We start from the raw sequence: 20,936 nt of genomic DNA, 5'->3' as shown, positions 1-20,936 counted from the left end.
TCCATGTTTTAATTTTAATAGTAAACCCTTTGTTTGCCAAAAAATAAAGAGTTTAACTCCCATTTGATTTAAAGATAAATTAAATTGATTTATGCCTTCATTTGCATGGTTATGCTATTACACATACATTTCTAACATGTAAATTATTGAAGCTAAATACTTACATTTCCCCAAGCTGGTTAGCCACTCAACCAACACCAGGGAAGGCAGTTTTTGTCAGAGCCCTTGTTATTCTTAATTTTGACATTAATTTTCATTTTTACACCAGACATATATATCGGTTCAAAATATCAGTTATCGGTCCACTTGATCTGTAATAATCGGTATTGGCATCGGCCCCGAAAAACACATATCGGTCGACCCCTAATATATTGTAAAATATATTTAGCCTATTTATATCTACCACTCACTATCATGGACTGAATTTTGTTGATAAACATGAATATGCATGCCTATTGATGAACCACCGCAGCATGAAAAATTAATTGCCCTTTTCATCTGAAAGTGAAAGTTTATGTGAATGTTTTAAAACAATAAGTACTATTAATGGTTTTGTTAATACTGGTAATTCTCAGACTGTTTGTTCTTAAAATTTTCATATGAAGATATATTCAAATAAAATATCTCATGATTATTAATTTTTTAGTAGTACCAGACTCCAGGTGTTTTTGCGCATTTTTTTTAATGACTAAAATGAAGGGAAGCAGTGGTGACTAGGCCTGACTAGTCAGAGCTGGTTACACTCACCCAGAGGCAGGACGCCATACAGTGCGATGAGCTGTCTGACATCAGAGAGAGATGGCATGGGCTCAATATCTGCTTGCCGCAATGTTGTGCCCAGGTAACTGTATTCGCCTAGAGAGACAAGGAAAAACGTATGCCAGCCTGCTTTACATATGTTATCAAACATTAGACATCAATGGCTTCTTGCCAGCATTGCATCACGTCACCGTTACAACCCTGGTTTCCATGGAATGTAAAAAAAAAACTGTCAGAGTAACAAAGTTGTTCCATCACATAGCAGTCGATGTGGTTTCTATACTTGAAACGCCACACCCTGTTCCTGTAAGAAGACACTAAACAGAAACAAAATATTAAGGTTTCATATTTTGTGCCATTTCAGAGCAACATTAGGTTGCTACGCTGTGCAGTTGAACCGTTGATGAGTCATAAAATCCACTGTGATACACACACGTTCACAGGGATGTGATTCAGCACTGCGCACGTGTCTGTGATCAAGTCGCTTCAGCAGTAAAACCCAGATTGAACCCCTGGCCAATGCATTGCATCATAAAACATAATTTACGCTGCTATATGACTGAGTTAACTCTGACTTCAATGTGCTTGTGAGATGTAAACAATAGCAAAACATGAAAACCACTGAAAGCAGTGTTTTTAAGTTGTTCTAGGAAAGACCCCTCAATGTACAATAAATGTTCACTTCAATGCTACAGCTCTGAGATTGGACTTTATGTACTTTATGTGATTTAGATATACTAATTATTTCCAAGAATTATCAGCAGGAATACTGAAATGTTTAGTAAACAAATTACTTCAGAGGCAGTTTGGAGTCCATAAGTGTGACCACAGCCATTGAACTGGGACAAGAGTCTCTCTTTTCATGTGGCATTACATTGTGCCAGGAAACAGAGGGGATGGAATGATTCTTAAGGGGCCTTCAACTTCTTGTGCCAAATGAAGATCTAGTCTTTTCTGGCACCATTGACAGGGTGGACTATAAGATCTGATTGTCCAATAATAATAATAAAAATAACAACAACAAATGAATGAATGAGTGAATGTTACAAAAAAATGAAGTGACAGTTAATTTTTAACTGTTTATTTATTTAATTTCCCAAGAAAAAACAATTAAATAAATGATTCATTTATTTAAATATGCTTAACTTTGCTAAGTATAATTATAGTTCGTCATAGTTTCATAGCTCTAAAATTTGTTGGTTATAGTTGATATGCTGTTATACTTTTAATTAATTTTAGTTAAATTCTTAACATTTATTCAGAAATATGTACACCATTTATAGACTATTCAATTAGAAAAAAAAGTACCATACAACTGAAATGTTTACATCTTCAAAACAGAATGAAATATTTTTTGATTGTAATGTTTAGTTTAAGCAGGGATATTTCATCCATAAATAAACATTCAGTCATCATTCACTCACCCTTATGTCTTTCCAAACCTGTATGACTTTCTTTCGTCTGTGGAACATAAAAGAAGACATTTTGGCCACATTTACACTGCAGGTGTCACGATAGTGGGTTTCGTCTTTGTTTTCTCCGGACTCCATTTCCCATAACCCCTGCCTAGGAACTCATTATCACACCACACCTGTTTCCCATTAGTGACACTATAAAGGTTGCACTCATCCACACACACATTGCTGATTATTTTTAGCCTGTTATGTTGTCTAGATTCTGCCTTGCCTTGCCTTGTCTTCATGCTTTGTTCTTGGACTGTTTACCTGGTTTGTGATAGTTTACTGCCTGTTCTGTGGATTACTCTTTTGGAATACCTTGGATGTACTGTTTTGCTGGTGTTTTGACCCTGCCTGTCTGACTACGCTCTAAATAAAGTTTCAGATGGATCCTCACGCCTCCGTCGTTACAGCAGGTCTTGATGCACAATTCCAATTTGTTGACTATATCAAATTCTTTTGATGACCAGTTTACATGATTTACATGACAGATGCAAATGCATGTCTGATTCATAACAGAGTTCACATTTCCACATTTGAATGAGGCCTGAAAGTGATCTGAGAATGTTGGGATCCATTTGTTTTTTTCCTGTTTGCATGTTTGTGGGTCATATCCGATCTGTGCCACATGGGCACAAAAAAAAAATCAGAATTGGGATACTTGAACCATGTAATGTAAATGCAAAATAAAGAAAGTCATACGGGTTTGGAACGACAGGATAAGGGTAATGACAGACTTTTCATTCAATTCAATGCAGAATTGACCAAATTAAACCAGTTTTGGGTCAGGTAATTACAGAATGTCCGAGACTAAAAAGAAGTGACTGTTATCTCGGTGGTGATTGTGTTTGGTTTTTACCAATGTAATCTGTCAACTTGATGTTCTTTGGCCTGATTATGAAGCCTTCCATTACAAGCTCCTCATACAGTGATTCTATGGTCCTAGAGGGAAAACAAAAAGAGAGGTAGACAGAAAGTTTAGGAGAAAGAACAAGAGAAAGAGCATTGCAAACTGATCAGTCATGCTGTGTATCTGACGCAACCTTCTATTACATCACAGCGTTCAAAGCCAGCAATTAATTCTTCTGCTCCACATGGACGTCCGCCAGTCACCCCCTGAGCTCCAAACCCCTGACACTCACAACGCCTGAGCACTTTCCAAAGACACAATCCCTCTATTGCAGAACTCTCTCAGTGCACTGGTGTCTAACATATGATCTACATCTCCCAGTGCAAACAGTGGCAGGGGTCAAATGTGCTCTATTAGCAATGATTAAACTACATTACAAGATTCTCGCGAAACATACTTTGCATTTTAAACCAGTTTGGTTATTCGAACCTGTCAGCTGTGAGATCCTTCTCTTTCTTCTTCTTCTTTCCAGTCTTCCGCCCCTTCTTTTTTTTCTGAAAGCAAAGAAAATGTGTTTTTAGTTATGGACAACAAGATATGAAAATAATTAAGAATCAAGAAGGGTAGTAAAATATTTTGCCATATGACAGTACCAGTATAAATTTTTCTGGTTTGTATTAAAATAGATTGAAATAAGCCATAATGTGAATCAAAGTGTGCCTAGATTAGTGTCAGACTGTAAAGGAAGTTTATTTTTCTTTTAACAGCAAGGAACATGTACATGTCTGTTTCAGTATATTAAATCTTCTGACTCGACAATGAAAAATCAGATGTGTGGCATATGTGCTTGCACCCAAAATGAAGAAATCCTGAAAAACATCTGGAGACTTGACTTAACAAACAAATCGATTACACTGTGTGTCACTACACGTGTGTATTTTCTTGATTATCCATAAAGAACTCTTAATACAACCTTTTTTATGCAGCTTGCCGGAGACACCCTGGAACCTTGCTTGGCTTTTCCAAACCACAAATGAACCAGACTAGCAGGACTAGCAGCCAGGTATTTTCTCAGATAATACATTACCAAATGTTCTAAATATTTATTGGGTGAGGAATAGAACATATCCACTGCTTTTTCTCAGAAACCACTGGACTGAGTGTACTGTGATTCCCCAAAATATTTTTATGGAGAATTTTAGATCATTTCCTGGCAGGTCTGAGTTTGTGAGTCAGTGATATTAAGATCGAAAACACCCTGCAAATGGAGAAGTCAGTAGCTTTCTCCTAAAAACACTGATGCCTGCAATTATATAACAGACAGAGTGAACTCCTGCTAGCATTAGCTCAAGTTGGGCATCGCATGTTCACTTAACAAACAAACCCTCCCTGTTGCATAATGTTTCATTTGCTGTACCCAAATTGCATAGCTTCCAAAATTCACTGAATGTTTTCCAAAATTTCAATTTCAATGTTTTACAAAGTTCAATATACCAACATTGTGAGAAAATGGAATTTAGTCTTATGCCAGCAGAGCTGAATGCGATTTGCGTGTGCCTGCATTTGCAGGATGATTAATGATAAAACATCTTTGTGTATAAATTACACGAGTCAGAAAGACAGCGTCTGTGACCGATTTAGCTGTCAAAACCTCTCAGCGTAAAACAACTCAAGCAGAGTGCCAAATATGTTGTTGAGGAATTCTAGCTCTTGTGCAGGCATGCGATGAGGCCTTTTTCTCTGCGTCTTGTTTTGGAAAAGACACAATACTGACTGATTGCAGGAAATACAGAGATGGATTGATCACCTATATATTCACATATATTTACAGGTCACAGTTAAACAGCCACACACATATTCACATTTATCTCGGGCTATGTTTATTATTCTGTCTAGATATTGCTAGCATGATAATTTGTGTTTATTGTGTGCACTTTGCACATATGAATGCCTAGTATTGACCGTTGTGATGTAGTAAGTCGTAAAGTATCAACATTCTGATAACACTGGGTTTCTGGGTTTAGGATTTTATGGAAGCATATTCAAATGCCAGTGTCAATAAGCCACATTTAACCTTCTTGTGTGTGTAAATGTACTTTACCCAGGCATATATGTCTTTGTTCCACTAGACATATATTGCTTATGTGTGTGTGTGTGTGGTAGAGAAGGTGGGAAAAAGGGGCCCTATCAAAACACAAGCTGACGAGGGCAAGACACCTTTACTAATTCTCTGTCCAGCCCACATTCCTGGTCATAAGGGCAGATCACTGTATGACCCCAGGGCCCCTCACACAAGGTGCATAAACAGAAGGCTGAGAGTACATCTCAAGTTCTGGTTCCATCCAGACTAAACGACACGTTACAGGCGTTTACAGACCAGTCACCATCTAGAATCTGAGCAGGGAGCACTGAGCATCTGTACACTGTCACTCATGCAGGGCATTTAGAATGTGCTTAAGGTCTTATCTCCAAGGAAGTATGCATGCCATTCACCTTTTTACTACTTTTCTTGACTTTTTTCTTTTTCTTTCCCTTGTCTCGGTCCACCACCAGCTTAAGGTTTTTCAGTTCCTGCCTCATCAGTTCATCCACCTGAAACAAAGAGATAGAGAAAGATAAAAACAAAGTGGGAGAAAGACTAAAAAAATGTAAAGGAATGAATTAGGCCACAAGGGAAGTGAAGGAGCTGAGGTGTTTTGTTTTCATAGAGTGTTATGACTTTTATAAAAATGTAGTGCAGAGAGAGTGTTGATTTCTTTACTCCCAACCAGGGCTTGAATTCACAAGGGTACAAGACAAAATTATGAAACTGAGGGCCCCACTCATACTTTTGGAAGGTTTAATATGTGTTTACTGAGCCTCCTTCATCACAGGCCCCTGGTTCCCCCCTGATGACAGCTCTGCTCCCACCTGAACTCTGAGCTCCTCTTCAACTTCCAATCTCTTCTCCTCACACACCAATTGAGCATCAAAACATTGAAGGAAGTTCTGTTTTTCATCTCGGTTATGCCAAACCTCTGCAACGCACAACAAATCCACAGGGTAAGTACAGATTTAAATAAAACACATGGCAACAGCAGTGACAATATGATCATACCATTGGGAAACTGCAATGGTGCTTCACGTTACATTCATCTAAAGAGCAGAACATATAGACATTTTCTGACATGTGAAAACAAATTCGAGTTGGACACAAAGCATCAAAGTAAAGCCAGGAGAACATCAGTCAGCACTGTGTGTAAAGGAGGAAACAATTCTGAGAGAGGTCTGTTGGGCCTCAGTCGGAGCTCTTGCATGTGTCCTGCGTAGAGGAAGCACAGGTGCTGTAGTCTGGGTGAGAACGTAGCATACGATTGTACTCTGTGCTGCGCTCTCACGAGCCACATCCTGACAGGAAGTCCATTTCCACCCACTTCCTGTCCTGGCTAAAGGCAGTATGCCAGGTTGATTTGGAAACTGGAACTGGACTGAATGGCAGGTTCTGACCTCACAATGAGTCTGAAGTTGTTTTTCCCTGTTTTGTCCATTTGCATATCATACAGACGCACAGAAATAAACAGCAAAAAATGTATCTAAACTTGCCAGGACAAACATTTGTGAAAGTGCTAAAAAATATTTTTACTTTTGGCAGATGCTTGTAATCAAAGCAACTTACAGTGCATTCAACAAAAACATTGTTATCAGTTAATAAAATAATGATAAAAATGCCCTACTGTTTGAGCAACACGGACACTTATGTAACTACATAAGTCTCATAGACAGTAAGGTTGTGTGCCTTTACAAATTGAAACAGAACTAATACTGGAATTCACATTTGAATTTAAAGCTACAATACAGACCCCCCCCCCAAGTTTTTGGTTAAAAATGAACAAAATGTCATTACTGAGCAAGTACATAAAACAATCTATTCATATCTGTATAGATAGACTTTGAGCTATCAGGTCAGATTGGGAGGGAAATTACAATTCACAAAATCCATGAACACAGTCAAGAAGGTTTGACTACTATATTGCACAACAGGGTGATGAGGAGAGGTTGTAGTTTGTTGTGAAAATAAATAGTGTTACATAGAATTTGAAGTAGTCAGCTAGCAGACGTTTAATATGGACAGTTCTAAACGGCAACACTCATTGACCTCTGGGGAGCACCCATTGTCAAAACAAAGAAAGTTTGATAGAGCCCATGCCAAAACAAGATTCAAACTACAGCAAAAGTTTGATACTTGCTCATATGACTTTTTTTTCTCTTATATACACTGTTCTTAGAACGTTTTAAGGTTTTATAGGCCTCAACGAAGTGACACACCAAGCTGGCGGCCAAAGTCGGAACATTGAGCATCTGTCGGCTCAGTTTTCTAGGCTTGTTATTCTGCAGCATCGACACTAGTTGGACCATGTTGGTAGATTTTTGGCCACTGGTGGACTGATAAAAATTATTCATATTCAAAATGGTAAGCGCTGCTTTGTTTACGGTTTGTATATCTGGAGTCCTAGATTTGGTTTCCCTTTTTGAATAACGAATGTTGACTACTGCCTCCAGCTGAGTTGGCTGCTGGCTGTAGTCTTTGCTGTGTGTTCAAGTGCAACTTTTTGGCTTAGGTGACACAAGGCAACAACACAGTCAGCTTTCATCGCTGCTCATTCTTTGATGTTGGTTTGGTGTGTCACGAGCTTTGCAGACAGATTTACAAACCAGGGTGGAAGAACAATTGTTAAAATATCTTTGAATTGCAGTTCAGGAAATTCCAATTGTCTGTAATTTCAATTATAGTTCAACATCTTGCTGCCAGTTCAATTCAAATACTGACTCATAAAATGAAAGACAGCCAATTTTTAAATTCTGAATTCCACACAACTCTAATAATCAGTGCTGTCAAGTTCACACAGGGGTCAAAGGCCACTGATGTTAAAGTTCACTCTGGTGGAACCTAAAAATAAGCATCGAACTTTGAAATGAGATATGTTGCTGAGGTCAGAGGTCAAACTGTCGTCCACAAAGCCTCCTTTTCAAAGTCACATTTTCAAAACATCCCGGGGCAATACGATCCACATAATTGCCTCACTCCTTCAGAGGGATGCATTCACCACAGCCTGGCCTGTTTGTTTAAAGACAACATCCACCTAACTCCCCTGAAAACACACGACTGTTAGGGGTCAGCTTTTTAAACCTTCTTTATTGGCACTGAAGCCCTCTGAGAATGCTTCAACTCCACATGGTGCAAGAAGAACAGACACTACTGTGGATGAACAGAAAAGCTTGTGCCATGGCGGCCAGTTTTGTGGGAGGGGGTGGCCACACACATCTGCTCTGACTGAACATGGTGTATATACAACACATTTGCCACCCCACCATATGGAGACTGAGTGTAAAAACACTTCAGGGCTGGAGGGTGGTCAGCTGTATCTACTCCACTAGGCTCCATAGCGGCCACTTACCTTCAAGGTATGGTCTTTTGTACCTTTTGTGAAGATTTGTATGCCGGTCAGTCTGCGGAGACAGAGTTGCTTTCCTTCTGCCAGCCTGTTTTGCTTGTTTGTCTCAGTCATTCAGCTAACACCAAGAAACAGACACTTCCTTAACGCGGCTCTCTCTGCCATGAGACTAAAATGCAAACATCCAGCAAGTGCACCGTGACAGTGGGATGCAGGAAGGGAAAGGGGGAAAAAGTGAGCGAGAGGGAAGCAAGTGCCAGACAAGCCCAGACAGGCCATTTCAATTTTACCCTGAGTACTACAATGACTTCCTTGGACTCTCTATAAGCCATTCTCAAGAGCAGTGCGGGTGACTTTCCCAACAGAGCTTGTCCCTCTAGAGATCATGCTGGTTATTGTCTGATTCTGGGTAAATATGGTGTTCACCTTTCCGCCTCATTACAACTAAATAAACCCACCACATGATCATATCCCAATTACAGACAGCTGATAAAACAGTGTGCTGCCGATTAACTCGCACAGCAAAGACCCTCGGCTCTAATTAGCTGTCTGACAGGCCGGATGTAGGACATGGACTTAAATATGTTTGTCTGCTGAACATATACAAATCTTTTAGGAGTTCAGAATGGCTCCTCACATTGTTTACTGTACAAGCTGTGCGTGTACTTATTATACAGAAATAATATACTTAAAGGAGACATATTATGCCCCTTTTTACAATGTGTAATATAAGTCTCTGGTGACCCCAGAATGTGTCTGTGAAGTTTCAGCTCAAAATACCCCACAGATCATTTATTATATCATTTTGAAAATGCCTATTTTGAGTGGAAGCAGAAACACGCTGTTTTTCGTGCCTGTCTCTTTAAATACAAATGAGCTGCTGCTCCCCGCCCCCTTTTCCAGAATAGAGCTGCGCCATTACAGCTCGTACCTGCTAAAAAACAACTGTTTTGGTTCTGATTAGAATGTTTATCGTGCTGAAATCATGCGTTTTAAACCATATTAGTTTAAACCTCTGATATTAAATCAATAAATCCACTGCTCTCTTGTCTCCTCTGAGGCTGAGACTGTAAACAGTGTTCTGTGCTCGTCTGTGCAGCCGAACAGTTAGCGTGTTTTGCTCAAACGTTCACCATGGCATTAGAACTGGTACACCGTTGTCGCTTGCGAAATCAAATGATGGCGTCGTGGGTGGAAACGTAGAGATTAAGGGGCGTAATATTATAATGAGATCCCTTTGCAACGTCACTAGGGGAGCGAAATCAGACGCGCTCGTTTTTTTTTCAGACGCTTGTAGAAAAAGGCTTACCAAAACAAAGTTACTGGGTTAATCTTTTTCACCTTTCCTTGGTTGGTAGATGCACCGGGGACCTAATTATAGCACTTAAAACCTGGAAAAGTCAGATTTTCATGATATGTCACCTTTAAGTGCAAACGGAATATAATGTTTTCAGACACTTAATTGCATGTTAACTGCAATTAAATGAAAATGTATCATAATAAAAATTTATATTAAATGCAATTAGCTGACCTTTAGAGTGTTTTTGACCAACTTAGGTAGGACTTATACATCTTTGTTTCATTATTACTTATTCTTTTGTCTTTTAAATATGCTTAAAGTGCATGACAAGCATTTAGGGTGAACCAAAATATACTTTATTATAATTTCTATTGAAACTTTTAAAAAATATATTAACTTTACATACAATATTGAATAATACACTACAGTTACAATTATAATCAATTACTTTACGTTAGTCAACACAGAACAAAAAGAACAAAAGATTATTAAAACAATGATTTAAAATGTTCTTTAAAGTATACTTTAAAAGCAATATTATTACAAAGTGCACTTTTTTTTAAAGTACACTCTCTTGAACACAAAGTCACCTTCTCCTTGTAATACCTATGTCATACCCTTGTCATTATACAAATTTATGTCCTCATTTGTCACAAAAACGCGCGCACACACACACACACACAGAGTAAGATAAAGATGCATGTACATGAATATCACACTTTAAACATGCCATGCTGTTACCTGCAACAGTAAAGTATTTAAATATCCAATAAGCACATTCAAAAAATGTATTGTAATATTTGTAACTGTAGTAAAACATGCTAAATTGAGCACAGTACAACAGCAGTACTCAAAAATTCACTTCTACTGCATCCAAATCACCACACTTGTGCTGCAAAACTGCAGTAGTACAGCATCCAATTTACATGCTTGCACTGTATAATTATGATGCTGGATTGGCTGTGGTTTTAAAAGTTAGTATACTCTCCATGTGTAGTATAATAGTAGTATATATGAAATGTTCTACGCACAGAGGGTTTTATCTGTTCATTGTACAGAAAAAAAGTGTGCATAATAAAATAGCAAAATATAACTGTTTGGCTACAATAGCAGCAATGACTGTATCAATAAAGCCACAATATATGGTAGGTTACTACTATGAAAAGGTTTTCAACTGTAGGCCTACAGTATATAGTGAAATATGAAAACTGCAACTGTATCCATGCCAATGCACTGCAGCTGTTACACAGAAACTGCAGCTTAGTTCACTTTGCAGTGCAGCTGTCCGTCAGACCTGTTGTTGTGCTGATCTGAAGTACTATTGCACTACATTGACTACAAGTATGCTTAATGTAAATGTAGTTGTACTTGAGAGTTGTTCATCACACAATACGGTGTCATTTTATGCTACAAAATTGCATTTCTCAATGCATAGATTGTAGTACTATTACAATCACACTGCAGTTTGATGGTTTGAAGGGAAAGATTAAGAATCAAAGACCTGTAGGCGATAGAAGCAACTGAAGTGACTTGACGTCAACGCATGTCTTGTGATTAATACATGTGAAGGGGCTTAGAACACAGAGAACTTCAGCAGATGTGAAGTGGATGATCCGCTTCAGTGAACCTCTATGTTCTTTGAAGAATGATACTCATTCAGAGTTACAAGGCAAATGCACAGCTGTGAGATAAATGTAAGATTCAGTGATTTTAAAAAGACAGACGTTTTCCTTATCAGATGTTGACTTTAAAAAATACCTCACACCTCTCTCAGGTAACAGAAAGTAAATGAGTCAGTTGTAGTAGGTGTAGAAGAGAAATCTGTAGCTGACCCTAGAGATGGTTGGTAATGGACCGGACCACAGCTAAAATGGAACTGGTGTGAATGCAGTTTGTTGATAGAAGTTCTCTAATCACTGAACCCAGGCAACAGAACAGGATGTTGTCATAGCAATCCATCCTGGAAATACTAGAATGACATGTTTAGAATGTGTTTTTGCAGACCTCTGGTTCACCTGCTCCCTACTGACACAAACATTCACAGACATGCACAGAAACGTTCAATGGTTTCGGAAGATCTGAGATCTAGCTCTCTACCCTGTCTTCATTGATCATTTAAACACAGAAGTGCAGTCCAGTCTTCTCATTTCCTGTTGAGAGACCTTAAACCTCTAGACTAACAGGAAGTAGTGTCTCAGTCATTAACATGCTTGTCTTGTCACAAGGTTTCAGGGGTGAATTGATTGATTTGCTGTTCTGCAGGCAATGCTGAAGTTGAATTATGGCTCCTAAACACACATTCTCTTCACACAATGCAGAATAAGACCCAAGTGAAGCATCAGGTCAGATAGGACATAGAATGTGGCAAAGCCATTTGTGTGGATGGGAAGAATTACATTTCTTTTACTGTTGAAATAAATGGCAATATTTTACATTACTAAGTCTGAACAAGCTGAACAAATGATTTACAACCATAATAATTTAGGACATCCATGAAAAACATTATACAGTAAAAACGGTTCACAATTTTATATATAAAAAAAAAAAGATTATACTTATTACTTAGTACGATATTTACACACACACACACACACACACACACACACATATATCGGTAGTGTAGGTTAGTGAAAAACAATAAAAAGGATAGAAATCCACAAAAATGTATTTGTGATGCGTCACATATTTATAGTTTTTTTGTAAACATGAAATCTTTAACTATTTTTTTCTAGATGTCAAGAAAATCCTTATATTGTTATTCATAATAACTTATAATTTGATTTGCTATGATTTGCTATAAATTGATTTGATATGATTTGCTTACAAAACTTTTTTTTTTAATTGACAGTATTATTTCAAATCAAAACATAAAGCCTAACCCCTTACTCAAACCCTAAACCTAACCATGATTGTGACAGGAAAAAAATGTAGAAAAGTTATATGTTTCCATATAATCCAATATCCAAGACGTACTATATCATATGATTTTGCCATTTAATATAATTGTTGTCATCAGAGTGTGTTGGCTACATTTTTTTTATTTTAGTCAATGTTTATAGCAGTGTTTATATAGTGTATTATTACCCTGATGGTACAGTATTTTGTCTTTGGGTGTGTGACATACAGTTTGAGTGCTTTGAGTGTTGAGTTTATGAAAAAGTATGTTTTATTTGATTCATCATGTGCTGTTTTTTAACATCTGTGTTATAATGCAGCAGATTTTAGAACTTCAAGTATGTTAGTTTACTCCTTGTCAGGGCTAGTTAACACTATGTCAATTGATGATCTAAATCGTCATGAATTGTAAAATATGCATGCATCTAAATGCCTCCTGTAAACACCATATTTTTAAAGTGAATGTCTGGCAACTACAGCTGCCAGTTCTTTACTGTAAATTTATCAGTACTGTTTTACAGTGTCAATCGTTTGGAGAGAACTGGATGAATCGTCCAAAGTGTCCAAAGTATTAAAAATTGTTTTGTTTGCTGATGATACTAATTTATATTGTTCGGGGGAAAATTTGGAACAGCTTCTGAATACAGTGGAAATCGAATTGATGAGTTTCAAAAAATGGTTTGATGACAATAGACTTTCATTGAATTTAAGTAAAACAAAGTTTATAATATTTAGCAATCGAAAAAAGTAACAATAAAGTTAAAATAAGGATTAACAATGAGGAAATAGAAAGAGTGTATAATTGATCATAAATTATGTTGAAAACCACATATAAATTGTGTAAAAACAAAAATGTCCAAATCCATTGCAATATTAAATAAAACAAAATATACTTTGAATGAAAACACATTATATATATTGTATTGTGCGCTCATAGTTCCATACATTACTTATTGTGGTGTGGGTGTCAATTAATTACAACTAATACAAATTCATTATATATGTTACAAAAAAAAGCTATAAGAATTGTTAAACAGGTTGATTATTACGAACCAACAAACAAATTTTTTATTAAATTACATGCTTTAGTTTAAAATTTGCTGATTTAGTTTATTTATATAGAGCACAGGTAATGTACAAAGTTTATAATAATTTACTTCCAAATTGTATTCAGAGGCTGTTCAAAATAAGAGAAAGTCAGTATAAACTAAGAGGAATGTATATGTTTAAAAAAGTAAGGGCAAGAACTAATGCTAAAAATACGTGTATATCTGTCAAAGGGGTACATCTATGGAATAATTGTGATAAGGAATTAAAATTATGTAAATGACCTTGCAAATTTAAGAAAATATATAAAAACATGGTGCTAAATAATTATATGACTCATTATCAATAAATTGTGTAAGTATTATTTAACATATTGAAGTAATAGTTGGAATGTGTATTTCTGTAATTATGTATGTTTGTAATTAAGTATGTATATTTTGGGAAATGTATTATGTAACTTTTGTTTATCTTGTATTATCAAATCTAGTGGAAAAGTGACGTACATCGGTTAAATATGTATAAAGTGTAGGCTTAATAAGCAAGGCTTCTGTCTAAACCTTTTTCAGAAATTATATTCATTTATTTATTTTTTGTGAAAAGTTGTATGTAAGGACCAAAATAAACAGAATTTAATTGAAAAAAAAAATGAACACCTATCACTTCACAAACAAATGTAGTTGGTTATATGGCCTGTGAAAACTGTTCTTGCCATGAAACCGAGACAACGGGGGAGTGACAGACGACTGCTGTTGATTATAGAAAGACGAGGAGCTGGACTTCAATGTGGCGTCAAGAGACTCAGCTTTAATGAGAGGGCAAGAAAACGTATCTGTAGTCACAAAAGAAGGGGGAAGGAGAAAGAAGTGGAGAAAGACGTAGAGAAAGAAGAGGAAAAAAGTTCCATGTGGGGTGGGGAACCATCTGGACTGGTCTTGACCTGAGAATCTGACATGGCCCTATCATTATTGGTTACTTAGACGTATTCCAGACACATCTCATGTCACAATTGTGATGAAAGCTCACTCGCTCATTGACCTCACACAAACACTGTTGACATTGTTGAGAATCAGTCATTTGGTCAGGGAAAAGCTGCATTAATTTTCGATGACAGACACGCAGACTGCACCCTTTTGCCGTCATCTCCCACTTACCTTTGTACAGTTTGGCTCCCTCGACTACTGTAGGAAGGAAGTTACTGGGAGTCATCTTCCATCCCTTCTCTTTTTCCTGCAAAACAGACAGTTTGTATTAAGGTGGGTCCTTCACAAGCACAGCATCACTGTTTTCCTGTATACGAACTTTACATGGTGGACAAGGAAAGTTCTCTGAAATAATTGAAGTCAAGTTATGGATAAATCTATGAGACTGAGATTCCACATGAGTGATCAAAGCTCTTCCCAGGGCGATGTTCTTGCACGCTGCTCTGGTGCAGGGTCACCCTCAGCGCTGGCATTTTAATGATGTGAATACACAGCGGGGGCTGAACGTGATGCTGCGAGTATGATTTACGGTGCCTCCTGTTTTCCTTTCTCTCAACTAGGGGTCGCACATTAAAAGTAAATCAATGTCCTCACATACTCATGCGAATGTTTGGATTGCGTGTCACAAGCACACACTCAAAAACGCAGAGTGTGTCTGCTTGGGAGTAGAGCATTTTCAGAAGGAATAAGCCAAATGGAGGCTGTATATTTTATGGGCTGTCTTTCTTTAAACACATTTCTCCATTAGCAGCTAATGACCCCCAAAAGAGACACAAATCCATCTGAAAATATGAAAGGCACTTAAGTGCCTGGGAGCAGTGATTTATGATTATTCATGTGGCATTAGACAGAACTTCCAAATGGATCTAGCAGATTATATCAAAGAAACCTGTGGCCAGGTCAGGAGCAAAATGAATTTATGTGCCAGGTCTAATTGAATTTGTCAGATATAGGGAACAAAAACATATGTATATTTTTAGATTTAAAAAAAAATTATATATTTCAAAATATACAAAAATAAATTGCGAATATGGGTTTTAAAAATTAGCTACTTTTATTTTTTATATGTTTTTGGCCATTTTTAGATATTTTCAATCTACATATCTTTATATTATTCAAAATATACAAAAAGTAAATTTTTATATCTCCTTTGGCCATGCTGTTTACATCAAATAAATTAAAAACATATTTTAATCATTGGTAAGCAGTGGTGGAAATACGGTAAATATTTACTAATCACAGATTTAAAAACATTCTTTGTATAACTTTGGTACTGCCTTCATTTTTCTTTAACAAGGAGCCTTTGAGTGGCACTTGAAAATTTAAACTAGTCCTAAACTAGGCCAACATAAGAGCTCTGCCAAAAATCCCTTAACTATTGAAAGGCTCAGCTTTCAAACAGGATGTGAGCCTTTGAAAAAGGTCAGATTGGTCTTTCGGCCTCATTATGAGCAGATATCAGTGGTTCTGCTCTCCAATGAGGATTACAGGTGCTCTTATGAAGGAAAGCATGAACAAAGGCTTCATTCTATAACTCCGGAACACAGCCAATCAGCATGAGCAGGCATTTTCATCGCTTGAGTGCCTCACAGTAGCCACTGGTCAGCATATGACGTTCAGAGGTCAGCTCAGAGAACATTAAACCTCACATGAACCTAAATCACTTTGGACTTAAACACGAAAGACTGCTGTCTGCCACATCTAAGCTTTAAAACATCATATTACAGCTTTAAAATAAAATATTGGAACACAGGAAGTCTGGATGTCGTAGTACAGAAAACAGAAGCTATATCTATGTTAAACAAGAGGAAGAGTTCTGAATAGGGAGAGCAACAGGTAACACTATGGCACACTAAGCAGGAACGCCTTGCTGAAATCACAGATATTTCCGGAGACTGTCGATGAGTTTAACAAGCGTCTCGGTTACGTATGGTAACCCTCGTTCCCTGAAGGAGGGACGTAGCCGGGCCGGGGCCTCAGGATTACCTGGGAGTCAGCCGGCCCAAACTCTAGGCACGAATCGTCGACCGAAAATGCGTGCAGGTGCCCTACCCTCTTGATGGAGGCCAGTGCAAATAGGAGCAGAGTTTTCAATGAAAGAAACTTTAGCTTAACTGAATGCAAAGGCTCGAATGGGCCATGCTGTAGTGATTTTAACACTAGAGACAGGTCCCAAGAGGGTATTGTAGCGTCTGGACCACTCAAACACACAATATATATTTTGTTTTTATATTTAACAAATACTCTGTAACCCCCCTCAGTTAACAAGCCATATGAGGACCCATGTGTAGCTCTTTTAGAGAAATTTGCTCTTTAGGAAATGCTCTTTTAGTGCTGAGGCGCACAGGGGAGATGGCCGCTTGCAACACGACAGGGGGTAGTGCAGCCTGAAGTGCGCAACCCACTCAACACTGGAACGACCACCGCTGAAGTGCCGTCTCGCCAACACAGAAAACTTCCGAGAGCGTGCTGAACTCGTAGTTCTCAAAATTAATATAGAGCAGAACGATGTTGTCGCTCGGCTCCGAAGCGAAAAGCTGGTATGCATTGCACCTGCTGCCTTATTATACTCATGCTGTGATCAGCGGCAGCTGGATGCAATAATTGCATGCCAATGTGCATTGGCTCGTTTAGTTTACACTCGAAGTAGATTGGTTTATCGAAGCGATATCCCAATTCGTCGGTCACCGACGTGACTCAGAGTGACCGACTGAAAGGGAACTAATATCCTCAACATTCCTAATCTTAATCTACCCTGAACAGAACACTGGCAAGGATATTACAGTTCTCTAGATATTTACAATGTGCAATTATGCGTGAGAATATGAGCGTAGAGTATGTTAAATGTCCTTTTCTAAGATGGAATGATGCAAGTGCTGCTGTGATATGTCATAATTCTCTCATCTATGACTCTTTTAACTTAATATCTGGAAACTTCAGGCCTTCTCTCCTCAGGGAAATCTGTGAAATGAAACTGTCTAGCACAGATGCTGAGAGGAACGCCTACAGTATAAACCTGCTTTCATCTAACTGTAATGTAAATAAGCCTAAAGGTTAGAGGAACTTGCCTGAAATGGAGATGTAACAAAGTTAGGTTGCAATAATTGACAAGGACAAGGAAACACTAAACGAGAATGTACAATGGAAAAAAAAGTGATTTTCTTTCAATACTCGATCTGTAATCAAATTCTCCACCTAAAGTCAGCACTATGCAGTTCAACCAAGTCTGGTTCATTGTGTGTGGGCATGACCACAAAGGTCATCTGAGTCACTGGACACTCAAATTTGTGCCACATCAGCTGATTTAATTCTGCAGATACAGATATTTTAAAAAGACTTTATTGATTTCTGTGCAACAGTGATACGTTTTTATCAAGGCATGGCCTCACCTCTGTATCTCCTTTCCCCTTTTTTCCTTTCATCTTCCCTTTCTTCTCTTTCTTCTTCTCTTTGCGGTCATTCCCTTTTTTGTCTTTCTCTCCCTTCGATTTTTTCTTCTTCTCCCTCTCTTCTTCTTTAGCAGCGAATTCAGCAGCAACCTTCAAAACACTACATGTTAGCACTCTTAAACAAGCATTAATGAAAAAAGTTATTATGTATCTAAAAAAAGACAGTATCAAGCAATATCCTTTTGAAATCAAATAATATTTATTAGCTAAAGTATGATGGATAGTATCTGGATGGATGTAGTAGACTGATAGGATTAATAACCTGTTCTGGTGTCTTCTGAGCAAATATAGATGCAGATCCTCCATCCTCAGGACTTGGGAAGTCAGGGAATTTCCCCGTGGCATCTCTGAAACACAAAACAGCAATAATGTAATTTATTATTTAATTTAAAAATGTATTATATTACATGTATTATATTTATATTTTTAATTACATTTTGAACTTAAATACGGTGACTTTCTAGAATGTTTTTAAACAGCTGAAATGTACAGTGGTGTAGATTAAAGAGGACAAATATAACATTTCTATTGAGAGACTAAAAACACCTATTACTCAACTTTTTTGGTTTAAATTTCCCTCCCAATATTTTTTAAGATTTCTCTCCCAAAACGGAAAATATATGGGAAGAACTCTATGTGAAAAACACATTTTTCCTTAAAGATGAGGTAACACAGACTTCATGTCTGTGTGAACATATAGATAAACAAAGCAGATCGCATGAACAAAGGCAAATCAATCATATTTGAACTGTGAACTTCACGCATGGGGAGGATACATTAGCCAGGTCCAGCGCTGACTCTCAGGGGAGCTGGGGCAGGTTTAGAATAACAGGGTAAAGGTGTCAGTCAGAGCCCAGCCTCAGCTCTCTGCTCTAGCTAACTTAATCAGTAGCACACTGCTAAAACTCACTTCCAATGAGGTAGCTCATGCTGAAAGCTGTACTACTGTAATGTGGAGGATTGAATTTCAACTAAATCTGCTCACTGGAAGAAAAATAAAATAAAATAGATTCACTACATTTTGAATAAACCAAGCATACTTTTTATTCAACAACTCCAATAAAGGGATTGTACAACGGAACTGCTGATTTCTCTCTCAGCTACCTCAGTGTAGAGTGCATTAGTGCCCACACAATTTTTCAGTGATGTTGTTTTTTTTCTTCCATTTTTCCCATACAGATTTAAAAATGTCTTTGTTGAAGTGTTATGTCATGAACCAAGCCAACCACCTACAAGGTGAATCAGAACATTGCAGAAAAAAAGTATTTGAAAATTGGACAAAAACACAAAGACACAAGTACTTATCAGCTTTAGGAAGGGAAGGAACTACAATCCTATGAAGAATAACATAATCAAATTAAAACAATGAAGAAATGTACATCTATTCAGTTAAAGTTGTATTAGAAATGGACGTTCCCTGCAAGCTCTTTTGCCATGATTTGCATGCTATGAATCTCTGGTGGAATTTTGCACAGCATCATGGGTAATGTAATTTTTCATCACAAATACAGCTGTTAAACATGATTATTTTATAAATAATAATAAAAATAAATAATAATGTGAATAGATGGCTTCAACCAAATCATACTGATTCCAAACAACCTTGAAACTTCCCTTTGGAGAAAATTAATTGGGTTTTTACATCCGGAACCCGACTGTATGTTAGCATGATGAAAATTGTAATAATGGTAAAGCATTTATATTTTTTACGGCATATGTCTGACTGGCTGTTTAAATACTCCACCTTTCGCTCTTCCACTTCATCAGCATATACGAAACCACGCCAACATACTTCACCTTGCAGGTCCTGACCTGGTATCCCATACATCCCTTATACAACCAGCAGGGGCCCAGCAAGGTCATTGGAAGGAGCCAGAGAAAGGGGCCACTAACCGGAGACAAAGCTACTGAACTCCCCCCCACAACATTGTGTTGTCCAACTGAGATGACTTATGACTGTTGTCTCCACATTAATGGGCAGCAGCATGCAGTGGCAGGCCGTAAATCAGGCTGGAATGCACTAATCAGCCCAGTCTCACTCTACACCGTGCACACTTGAAAATAGCACATGCATTAGCTAAGCATAAACAGCCCTGGGTAAAAGTGACCATCGCTTTGACTGCTTACATTCCAGCCTCTGCACAAAAGAAAGAGACGAAACGCCAGGAATGTACTTTACAATTTGAGTGAAATAATGGATTGAGTGGACGGAGATGCAAGGAAAAGCTCTTGAGAGTGTGGAAGCAAATTAGCAGATTAGCAAAAGGAGACAGGTAGAAGATTGCATAGAGGTGATTAGTTCCAGAGATTCTGAGAAAGTAATTGAGGGAATGCCGAGGAACAAAAAGCCCTTTTTTTCATAAGTGGAAAAAATATTATTGAAATTTTGTCACAATTTGCTGCAATTACTTATACCTTCCTATAACACTGTCCATAATAAAGAAAAATAAAGATATTTTAGTTTAAAACATATGTGCCAAGTTATTAGAAATGTACTCTTTTATCTATATTTGTTTTATATGGTTTTGAAAAACTTTAATAATACCAATTTTACAAATGGTTTCAATTTTTGGACTCCTAAAATGTCATGTGGTGTAACCATCAAGTAAAAATTAACAGATTTTCATTACAGATTAAATACATGTGAGCAAACACATTCTAATCATTATTTAATTTTTTTTTAAATATATATTTTTCAAGACAAAAAGTATTTTTCAATTATTAATTTATAAATGTCATTACTTTTTTTAAGGTCATCTGATTTTTT

At 37.4% G+C, this 20,936-nt stretch overlaps 1 protein-coding gene across 1 annotated transcript in view; it reads right to left on the bottom strand.

Annotated features, from left to right (window-relative positions):
* Positions 1 to 20,936, bottom strand: part of drc11 (dynein regulatory complex subunit 11) — a 36,855-nt gene that overhangs the window by 10,076 nt on the left and 5,843 nt on the right. Inside the window, exons 7-14 of the mRNA XM_016514077.1 lie at positions 18,432 to 18,516; positions 18,110 to 18,259; positions 14,892 to 14,967; positions 5,977 to 6,083; positions 5,560 to 5,658; positions 3,556 to 3,620; positions 3,076 to 3,158; positions 748 to 855 (exon numbers count right to left, since the gene is read on the bottom strand). Coding sequence (XP_016369563.1) covers positions 748 to 855; positions 3,076 to 3,158; positions 3,556 to 3,620; positions 5,560 to 5,658; positions 5,977 to 6,083; positions 14,892 to 14,967; positions 18,110 to 18,259; positions 18,432 to 18,516 — 773 coding nt within the window. The remainder of the gene's footprint in view (positions 1 to 747; positions 856 to 3,075; positions 3,159 to 3,555; positions 3,621 to 5,559; positions 5,659 to 5,976; positions 6,084 to 14,891; positions 14,968 to 18,109; positions 18,260 to 18,431; positions 18,517 to 20,936) is intronic.

This window comes from Sinocyclocheilus rhinocerous, unplaced genomic scaffold, assembly GCF_001515625.1.
Source record: "Sinocyclocheilus rhinocerous isolate Xijiao unplaced genomic scaffold, SAMN03320098_v1.1 scaffold806, whole genome shotgun sequence".
In the NCBI taxonomy this organism is placed as follows: domain Eukaryota; kingdom Metazoa; phylum Chordata; class Actinopteri; order Cypriniformes; family Cyprinidae; genus Sinocyclocheilus; species Sinocyclocheilus rhinocerous.
Note: the sequence above shows the minus strand (reverse complement) of the source record. Positions and strands in the feature narration are given on the sequence as shown.